Here is an 11,698-nt window from a genome sequence, read left to right as displayed (position 1 = left end):
ATTAATGATATTAAGCTCCTCGCAGAGAACGACACGTTCTGAAACTGATGAATGAGGAAACTAAAAAGGGTTTCTCGGCCGTAGGGTTAGGAATGAACAGGTGTATATCTGCAACCAATTGTTAGTGAAGATGGAGTAATAATAGAAGAACATCAAGAATGCAAATACCCTGGAATAACAAAGGATGCCTCTAGTGCTGTCAGAAGAGAGACTTTTGAAAAAGTAAGAAATGAGATCTATAGAGGATTGAAAAACTGTGCAAGACCCTATTAAATTGTAAGAATATAATTTGAACTCCTAATTAACATGCAATATCAGTAATAAAACATTATGTAGGACTTCCTAAATTGAACCAATAGATTTCAAAAGTCTCGATTTTGATACCCGACAAATCTTATTAAGTACCAGGTCCATCTACAGCCAGCCTGCGAGGAAAGACTATACCTTCCTAGATCTGAAATGGGAAGAATCCTCATAAGTTTCAAAGATAGAAGCGAAAGTATGCTTTTGAATATTTATAAAATATTAGATGGGCCTAGAAATAGCTCACTAAGACGGGCAGAGATACTTAAAGTAGAGGCAGAGAGCAAATCCAACTTGTTTACAATTAACGAGTATCTCAGGATTGGGTACAGCTGTGTAGGAGATATACCCCAGAAGATGATAATAGAATCCCAAAAAGAAGCGCTTTACAGCAAAATTGACATAAGAACAAACCATGGAAAGTTGTTTAAAGCTAGGGACAATTATTTAGTAAGCATTATGGACTCTTCTACCTAGCTGATTAAAGGAAACAATTAGGCTAGATCTGAAGCAATTTACTGCTTCGACAGGATAGAAATATTTTCTGTGGACAAGAGCGACAATGTCTTCATTTTGGATCTCATAGATAGTTCGACGATCATTTAGTGTTATGTCTTTTCATAACATAACATAATTTTATTTTATTTATTTTATTTTCCCTCCAAGTTTTTTAAAAAATTATAAATAAAATTTTAAGAAAGGAGGGCATGATAAATTTTTAAGATAACTATAATCAAAAGAATAAATATAATGACAATAAAAACATTAAAAATATAAAATATAACAAAAGCCTCATAGAGGCATATTTAAAAAATGGCCAAGTCCGCATGGGACATCTCAATTTGAATTCAAAAGAGAATAACAAAAACAATTTTAAGGAGAAGAAATCTGATAATGAGGACGACTTTTTACAAGTAAAGATTAGAATTCCAGGAACAGAAACGGAATTTAACAAGAAAATAAGAATAATAAGAAACATAGATAACTGGAACATTACAACCTGGTTCATAGAATTTGAATCAATAGCGATCCAGAATGCCTGGACAAATGAACAACAAGTTTTAATTTTAAAAAATTTAATCCCAGACTCACGATTAGATAATGAGATTTTTGCAAAAGATTGCGTAACAATTAGAAGAAATATAATTAAGATCAAATATGGTGCTAGGACCAGTGACATTTTGAGCGAGGTATTTAGAATCTTACAAATCAGCTACCGAACGATAACCGAGTATTACGATGCTATTCATGTGAGAATTGTCATATATAGCGCTTACTAAGACAATAAGCAGAGAATAATTATCAGTGAAAGTAAAGCAAAAGAGTTTATAAAGTTTATACACGAAATTTCTGAACATTGCGGCGAAGTAATTATGTATCTTAATATTAAAAAAAAACACTACTGGGTACATAACATCAAACGAAATATAACTGAAGTATGTCACGAATGCAGCAAATGTTTAATCAATAAAGAGAGAAATAAGAAAAAATACAGCAACGTGAAAATATACAGCGAGAGAATATTTGAGACAATTAGTACTGACATTTATGGACCTTTTAGTTTGGAGGAGTTTGAGGGTGCATACTACTCGACCAAAGGTTTCATACTAACAATTACAGATGTATTTTCCAGATATACAAAGATATTTTTTAATGAGAAAATTCGAAGTCAAGAAGTTATAGAATGCTTAGAAGTTTGGCAAGAACATTTTACTAAACCAAAAAAGGTAGTTTCAGATAACGGAACTAAGTATACAAGCCATTTAGTAAAAAATTATTTGCAGAAACAAGGAAATATACAACAACTGATACCGGCGTATCATCCACAAAGTAACATAGTGTCAGAAAGAATTAACAGGACAATTTCCGAAATGTTGAGGATGAATAAAAAAAGGGATATGAAGAGTATAGTTAAAAGCATTGAACATAGAATTAATAACAACGTCAATACAACGATGGGCTTCTCTCCAAGGGAAGTCGTATTTAAAAGAAGTTTTTATGACCTAGAATCAAAGAAAATGGAATACAGTCAACCAAGCAGAACAGAGGTTCATGACACTGATATCGTGACATGTGGAAAAGAAGTCTACCGGAAAAATCCTTCTACTAATAAATTAGAACCAAAGTATTGCGGATCCTATAAAGTCTCAGAAGTAGGTATAAATGGAAGATGGGTAAAACTAGTTGGATACAACGACTGGATACATCTAAGTCAGCTGAAGTTCTAGAGGAGGCAGGATGTTATGTCTTTTCATAACATAATTTTATTTTATTTATTTTATTTTCCCTTTAAGTTTTAAAAAATTATAAATAAAATTTTAAGAAAGGAGGGCATGATAAATTTAAAAGATAACTATAATCAAAAGAATAAATATAATGACAATAAAAACATTAAAAATATAAAATATAACAAAAGCCTCATAGAGGCATATTTAAAAAATGGCTAGGTCCCCATGGGACATCTCATTTAGCTACCAAGTGTGATTGAATGTGGGGTTTTGATTATATTAAAAGACAAAACGGGGTAATTAGATCAATCATCTCTTACTATGTATTAAATATGGGTTTAAGAAGACAAAAAAATACGTGGACACTCAGTACAGAAGATCATAAAATGGGCGTGCGGAAATAAGAATAGATACGAGAATATCCAATAATGTAAAGGAGACCCATAATAAGTCGGATATTATTGTGTTTGACAAAAAAAAAGAAAATTTAAAGTTGAAGTTGGTATAACCAACCAGGATGGCTTACTATAGTCGAGAAAAAAAACTACGAAAATATGATCTTCTTGCAAATGAACTAGGACTAATACATGAATCTCGGACAAGAATAGTTCCTTATGTAATAACATGGGCTGGGGGGTGACCAAATATCAGAGAAAGTACATCAGGGAGTTGGAAATCTAACCCTAACTGGAAGCATACATCCAATCTATTGTGATGAAGAAGACTCTAAAGTTCATCTCTTTGGAACGACGACGAGGATACGATCAAGAGGATGCAGGAGAAGAAGAGGTGGCTAGAGCTGTGTGATGTTATGAACTACCTCACAATAACAGATGTCATGAACATCAACAGTCAAAGGTGTCCTCCGTGATGTGCCAATGCGTCAATAAACAAACAAGCAAAAGAATACTTTGATAATAGGTTTATAAATGTAAAAGCATGAACCTTTAGTAGAATTGCTAAACAATTCTTATTGTTGTGACATTTTCATGTCATTGTTTATTTTATATTTTTATTATTAAATACCCCTTAACTTAGATATGTCTAACAGTTACATTAACTAAATACTCAAACAGGATGATTTTTTTTGTTTTGTGCATAAGAACAAATGTTTTTTTATCTTTCTACCTACCTTGTCGGAGGAAGACCAGTCTTTAAAAATACAAGATTTTTTTTGTTTTTCATCATTGTTCATTTTTTTTCGTAATTCTCAAATTATAGTATTTAGCATATAAAGTAGAAATAAATAATTAGATCTTTTTTACTTCTTTTAAATGAGCGTTTTTTTGAAATCGCTCATAACTGTGACATGCCATGTTTCCTTCGACTCTTTAAGCATTTATATATATTCTGGGATGGTTTTTTTTTTCTTCCATCTCTCCGTTTAATATCAGCGTCTGTACACGACACAAGGCTAAATTAAGTAGATAGATATTTATATTGGGAAGTTAATGTATCCAAAAGACAGTTGATTTGTAGAAGTTCTACGTTCATTGGTAAATATTTTGAAATGGTTAGTATTGGCATGCAGGCCTTGGTAATTTAAGCTAATTCGTGATTTATTAGCTTCCTTCTCTTTGAAAAATTTTCAATGTTTTCGCATCGAGAAATCCAAAAGACTATGAAAATTAATACAGTTTCATTCACGTTATAATTAACACTTAAGATTGATTTAAAAAAATTTAAGGAACTTAGCCCTTTTATGAATCCAGTAAGATTTACATTACGGCTTTACATAAAAATGTACAAGATAAGTAATTTATATGCGTAAAACTAGGTGAACTAAGCAAATTTAAAAACGATCCTTATGTGGACAACTACTTTATAATCTATTATGTTACAGTCAAAAAGATTTTTTTATATCTGAGTTAGATTAGAAAACTATTGTAATTTAGAAAATATATTATGGCGCATAGAATTTTGAACTAATTATATTTATTTTCAATTTTTGTTGTAAGAGGGCTTCCTCCATGAAAAAAAATATTGGGAGTTTTATAAAAACTTAACTTTTTTTATATACCCAATTTAATAAAAGAATATTAAAATCTGTATTCATAAAAGCATAACTTTTACTAAAACATCATAGATTTTTTGATTATTACGTAAAAGAATGAACAGAATCATATAAAAAGAATAAATGCTTTTATGGTTCACAATTGAATCGTAAATTAAATAAGTAAATTTGCGTAATTTTAATTTTTTGCTTAAAAAATCACGGTATTATTAATGAGATTTATTTTTACACTTTTTAAAGATGCATAATGTTTATGCTCGTATGGTCTAAAATGCTACAGCTTTTTTACACGTAAATCTTTTGGAAATTTAGCTTTTATTATCTTTACTTACATCTGTGCTTAAATTTCTTCTTCATATATTTTCTGATCATTTTTTGTTCTTCGATAGAACAATATAGACGCTAATTATTCTTCGGCGAAATAAATTAATGTATACATCATAAACAGTTAGATTTCCAGATATCTTATGCATTTTTATTTGTATCTTGTCACCAAAATACCAAATACAGGGCGAAATCTAACTATTCTTTCCGACATAATGTATTAATACAGTATATTTCGGAATTAATCTTCTTTTTTACATTAAGAGCCTGTGTTTCTATTTATTTTCACTATTAATAGTTGTTTTTCATATGTGTTAATTATAGGAATACCAGCCTTTTTTAAAATTTATTACATATCAGTAGATATTAGAAATTTACTGCAGTTACGTTAACATAGCCTTAATATCGTATACAGAATAAATATATATCTTCTTTGTTTTGTTATAGGCATATTTAAATAATTATAAGCTGTAAATATATATGACATTTAGTTATGATATTCATTTAATCTTACAAAGCAAATGAACACACTAGACAGCTATCAGTACAAGTTTATTCTTTATTGTCGATTTGTGGACGTTGTTCTCTTACCATAGGATGTATTTTTAATTTTGCTAAAAAATTGTTTTATATTAAGCATGTGTTCTCTTTGATAAGTAGAATAAAAACGATAAGAAGGTTATAGAACTCATTTTTTACATCTTATTAACTCTTAGATTCATTAGTTATGCTTGTATGATCATAGGCTTTTTTTGTAGGTGCCCTTAGCACAGTGGTAGAATGCAATGCTTCCATTGAGCAATGGCTGTGTTCGATTCCCAGGTGGCTTAAAATTGTTTCTACTTTCTATGATGCAGTTGGAACAACTCAGATGATGAAAATGTTCACGATAATCATTAAGTTGATTCAATGAAACTTGTGTGTGTCCAGCAACAAGGGGATTAGCATCTAGTGTAGGAACGCACCTCAAAGCCAAAAATCAATATCACCCTTTGGTGACATAATGATACATAAAAGTATCTAATGAGTACGGCCTAGTTGGAGCCCATGAATGGTGCACTATAGCATGGGATCCTAGAGCTAACTAAGAGAACAAACGAAGTAGGGCAATAGAAGGTCTCGTGGTCCCTATCCTATAAGGTTCTGTAACACGGTAGCCGAAACTAGTGGGAGACTGGTGGTCAACGCAGCCCAATAAAAATGCCGTTGGTGATGTGGCCGTGTAAGGAGACGTGTGTGCAATACAGATGATTATAGGGATCTTTGAGTCAGTACGATGATGTCTCTTCTCGGGGTATAGATAACCATGCCCGTTAAGTACATCCGCTGTGAGGTCACTCAGGACGCGATTTGAGGTATAAATCGAAAGTGTTCTCCTGGAGCCAAAGTCCAATGGATACGGCAGAGCTTACTACACCTGCAGGTTATATGGAAAAAGTTTTAGTGAGTAAGAATCTCACAGTCCATTTGGATGAGGATCACATCCAAATCCCTCTGATCCCTATGTAAGGTTTCTCCCTACCTTCTACTTACATGAAATAAAGGCTTTTTTTGTTATTAATAAACGCTTTGTCGAGGTATTTCGCTCCACTTTTATATATAAGACACAGATACCCATTTACAAACATAAATGTAATTTTAGACGATAATGGTAATCTCTACTCTTCTTAGTAAGTTATTATTGAATCCACACAAGACTTCAAGTTGAGCAAAATAGGTATAAACTTCTAAATAACTCTTTTTAAGATATACTGAAATTAATAGTAGGTAGGTATGTCTTTCTCCGAGACGTACAATTTAGGAATTTGATACGTAATAAGTACCATCGAATTTCGGATAGCAAATTAAAACTCTAAAAGTTCCAATTAAATGAACATACTTAATAGTTGATCACTTGACTTGCTACTCGTAAATAGCTCAAATCATTCTTATCGTTTATTGTGCATTGGTAGTTTTGTGGACCTCTTTAGTATAGCGTTGTTTACAACTTAAAAATTATCCTTGATAACAATACGGCGTCAAAAATTAGTTTGATATATATATATTTCGGTGTCAATAAAATGAATTTGCATCCTCCCTTCACTCATTATTGTTTTTTTCTTTTTCAGTATTTAACCTATATAAAATAAAACCTTTATTTACTCATTAATCGGGCTTAAATCGACTACTACTTTTTTAAAGATGTTTAACGTATATAAATAATATTAAAATACGTTGCATATACTTTTCATATGTGTATTATTTACTTTTGATCAGATTAAATTAACTTTTGCTGCGCAATAAATACAGGATAAAAAACAAAGAGCTGACAATGTGAACCCATTTTGCACTTTTGTTATTTGCCAAACTCTAACCGTAGACTATATAAATAGAATATTCTTGCGAGACGATTTCACACACCATCCTATGTTAATAGTTTCTAATATTTTATGGAGTAAACAGGAAAGACTACTTTATCCAGCATGTACATAGGCTTGTTGTTATATTTTTATTGACTCTATACACATCCAAGATTGTTTTTTGACTCTTATATTTGACTAACTATCTCTATTTGGTTCTTTTCAAGTGGTCCATTCTTTTAAACATTGTCTGCACTATTTTAAGTGTGTATTTTGTTGTAAGCATATTGAAATTTGACTCACGGGCAAACGCCCTAAAGCCTTTTTTGGTTTGGTTATCATTTGAAATAGATAGGTAAACGATTTTAGGACCCAAGCATCGTTTTTTTACTAGATAATTTCTCTTATCATTGTTATCATGTACATATGTATATATGATTGCACACTTTTAAAAAAGTAACATAAAAAGCAATATCATCTTGTGTTTTTGCAGCTTGGTAAATTCATAATGATGTCCTCGAATGAAAAAAAATGTAAAAATTTAATGTTCTTGACATTTGGAGAGATACACCAGATAGTCTATAAAAAATCGTAACCTTTGATTATTATTTTTTTCATATGGTAAATCAAATAAAATGGATATTTTTGTTTACATTGTATTTGATCTTGTACAAATTTCTGTTTTCTGTTGCACCCGCATCTAAAAAGGCAAAATCTATGATTTTTATGTCTATACTATCTGTGTCGGTTAGTATTTTTAACATCCTTGAATATATAGATTGTCTATTTAATATCAAAATAGCCTTCGGATGATATCGCTTTAGACAGATTAAGTTCACGGACTAGCTTCAAATCTAAAAACTTTTCTTGGATCGAAAATTAATAAAGCACTGACATTTATAAGAGCGACGTAAATTCAATAGCATCAACGTTTTATAAGCTTCCTTGAAACTAAAGATGTTATACTCTTCTTTTCTTTTCGGAAAAAAGAACTGACAAGTTTAAAACATCCGCTAACTCTGACATTCCATAAGGATTAATCTTACACCATTTCTTCTGCAATTAATATGGCATTGTTATTCAAAAGATACAAAAAAAAATTTAACGTGCTTTTAAATGGCCAAAAAGTGTTCGGGATCAAACTAAATTATTTCAAATATATTTTTATTTTTAAAGTTTTGCTTTATAAATAATCTTCTCTAGATTCGAGCATTGTTCGAATTTTGTTTTTTGAAAAAATACACTATTATATACAAGCTTTCATTTTTTCCCGCTATTACTAGTGCCGGCTTTTTTACTTTGCCCTTGTATTCTGATAACCTCAATGTGAGCCAACTTTTTGTAAGAAGAACTCAGCGGCTTTCTTTCTCCCTGCGCTTGGCATGCTTAAAAATCTATCTATTAATGAAAGAATTTTTTAAAAGTAAGTCTTTGGCAGCTATGATGCTCTAATAAACAGCTGTAGAGTTCTTGGGAAAGAAATGAGAGAACACACTATTGAAGTTTGGCTTCTGGCTACTGTTTCTGCATTTTTTCCTCAGTGCCACAAAAGTTTGCTTTTTCCCTGCTACATTTTAATACTCCATAAGTAAATAATAAACACAATAAACTTTTTAAAACTTTTTTTTATTTACAAATAATCCTATACAATCCCAAATGTCTAATCGCTCATTAATACCTTTTTCACATCATCATAAATAATATCTTGTCTAGATGTTGTCGTATGAGAAGGGGCATATCTCTTACTTCTTATTATATGTTCATTAGTATCCACGTCTTTTGGCATTAAAAATATCTTATTATATTCGTCGGTATTAAACAATTGCTCGATTTTCTTTTCACAATCAGGATTTACTTTCAATTCAACGCTATTAATCATTTGATCCTTGGTTCTTTTGTACTCATTAAAATCTGTTATACTTGCCAATTTGATTATTGACTTATAACTAAGATAAGACAAGGATTCGATGAAAGATAAACGTTTTATACATCTTGTATCATATGGCATCCCCAAATAAAACTGTTGTAAATATTGTTTAAAAATGAGAAATAAATAAGTAATGTCAATGTCGTGATCACTAGATAATAAATCAGAAATTTTCTTGTTAATTTCGGGATTTTTCTCAATACAAAAGAAGTAGTCTTTAACCACCTTATTATAATGATGAAGTTTTATACCTTGATATTCTTGTTGCGGAAAATCTTGAAAATTAACTTGTAAATTATATTCATGTTTAAAAAGATTTTCTTGTTCAGTTTTCATTCCGCCTTTATTCACTAAAGAGCAGAATTTCATAGTTAAATACTGCAATATATACATTGGGGTAGATTTATTCTCGTTTAAATATTATTATTTCTAAAAACAATTAAGTTGCAATTAATTTAATTGATAATATTTGATGTTTAAACGATAAGATCGCTTTTAATAAAATAAAATCAATTTTTTTTTCAAAGGTTTTCACAAATTTTTGATTAAAGGTATGAATGAATTGTATCCAGTGTGCCAGTATCTCATAAAAATTCGTTTTAAAACATATTTTTTTCAGATATTTAAATTAAAAAAGAGTAATAATATTTTAAGATAAAGCTATCATAATAATAATTCAAAAATATAAAATTTTATAAATCATTAGGCGATGACGTAGATTGTTGATCTATGACAATTCACATAGTATCATTTTAAAATGACGATTTATACTAACCAAGAATCATTTAGATGGTTTTTTGATATTTAATTGTATATTTTGATGTAATAGTAAGATAACAAAATTTTTGACGTTTTTTGCAGCATAAAAATTTAGTTTTAACTTGATTGTAAATAAGATATGTTGACACAAACTTGTTTTGTGGCATGTATAATACGTTGATAGTGTTATTAATGAATCAAAAAAACATAGTCTCATTTTTTAAATATGCGAACAAAAAATCAGCAAGTTAAATTTCAAACTTATTTTTAAATCTACTGCCAATTTATAATTTTTTAATATGTATCATATTAAAAGATGTAAGTGTTTCGATTGCTTTTTTTGCTTTTTATGCCCAAAAATCATGAAATGAATGAAGTACCTTTAACAGGAAAAACCCCCTAAAATACACAATAAAATATGAGTTTTAAGTAATATATGTATACAGTTTGTAGTATGTTTTTACAGTATTATTTTTTTACTTTATTCAATAAATGATTTAAATTAGTTAATTTTTTATTTTATACTTAAATATAGGATAATCAGATTTTACTAGTGCCATGACGAACTGAAATTAAAATTATCTAAGAAACAAACACTTTAATTATAAAATTACTAATAAAATATTATATGTGGTGCGAGCTGCCTCCTTGGCCGCTCGGCTTGTTTAAATAATTGTTAGTTTTAAAATGTTTATTAATTCTGGTGCTCTTCATGCCAACGTCAAGGGCTGGAAATTCATCCTTTTATATTTTATTTTTAATACGTGTCAAACTTATCATTCATTGGAGGGAAAGCTGGTCTCTTGTACAGCTTTCATATTCTTGCATTATTCACTAGGATAGACACTTTCTTATTCGTCATTTGTTTGTTGACGAAGACGTATTTGTTTACGTCCATGACTCGGCTGTAATTGAGATATGACAGCCGAGGGGTTCAAGTCTTAGAGTCCTACTTGGCCGTCCTAGGTGCAGGAAGGATGTCGTGTGACATTATATCTTTGTAAAAATAGATTGATACAACATATTAAAAAGACAGTCTCAAGTGAATATTAGAGTTCATAAAAAAGAAAAAACCTTAATAATGCGACAAATATCAACATTGATAAAAATTTAGATGTAGATGCGATAAATATAATATATATAATAGAAAAGTTATATGTCTTTTTGAATTGGTAAATATTTGATCTGATTATGATTTAATCTTCATATGCAAGATAATTGCATGGTTGATTTTGAATTCTTATTCTATGTAATCAATCGATATAATGTTCAATGTTCTATTTAGATGAAGTTTTTTGATTTTTAAAAATAATAACAATTCGAATAATATATCATTAAACGTTTACTAAGGTCTTACTGGTTATTTAGTCAATAAAAAAGCTTTTTTGTCGCAGACGTTGCTTCTCATTTTTTATTACAACTATAGTTCAAATTTTTTAATATTGAATCTTTCTTCTTATGATATTTTAGAACCTTTGAATTAAGTAAGCGTAGTAAAACAGCGACTATAGGTGTTCTAAACAATAACAATACTTCTACCTTTAAATATAATATTGATTAAGAATGTAAATGAATAATTTTTGCGCGGTATTTGCATATTTGTTTTGAAAACTCCCTCGGCTATTGTACATAATTTTAGATAGGGAAACTTGTATATTACTTTTGACTCCCATTTGTATAAAATCTGATCCTGGAAGTACAACTTATCGTTAAAATCGATGTATAACTAAGCTAGACCATGCGTTAATAAATAGTATATTGAATTTGCCTACAAACAATGCCATATTTTTTTATTGACTACGAT

General features: G+C 29.8%; 2 protein-coding genes across 2 annotated transcripts; one reads left to right on the top strand and one right to left on the bottom strand.

Moving 5' to 3' along the window:
• Positions 1–1,461: 1,461 nt before the first annotated feature.
• VNE69_10041 (pol polyprotein) lies at positions 1,462–2,531 on the top strand (the record flags this gene model as incomplete). The annotated part of the gene is made up of 2 exons (XM_065474762.1): positions 1,462–1,476; positions 1,596–2,531. The coding sequence occupies 2 exons, from the start codon at positions 1,462–1,464 to the stop codon at positions 2,529–2,531; spliced, it is 951 nt and encodes a 316-aa protein (XP_065330834.1).
• A 6,337-nt stretch (positions 2,532–8,868) lies between these two features.
• On the bottom strand, positions 8,869–9,528 carry VNE69_10040 (uncharacterized protein; the record flags this gene model as incomplete). Its single annotated transcript, XM_065474761.1, has 1 exon — positions 8,869–9,528. One exon carries the CDS (start codon positions 9,526–9,528, stop codon positions 8,869–8,871), a length of 660 nt encoding a protein of 219 aa, XP_065330833.1.
• Positions 9,529–11,698: the final 2,170 nt, after the last annotated feature.

This window comes from Vairimorpha necatrix, chromosome 10, assembly GCF_036630325.1.
Source record: "Vairimorpha necatrix chromosome 10, complete sequence".
Classification (NCBI taxonomy): domain Eukaryota; kingdom Fungi; phylum Microsporidia; family Nosematidae; genus Vairimorpha; species Vairimorpha necatrix.
Note: the sequence above shows the minus strand (reverse complement) of the source record. Positions and strands in the feature narration are given on the sequence as shown.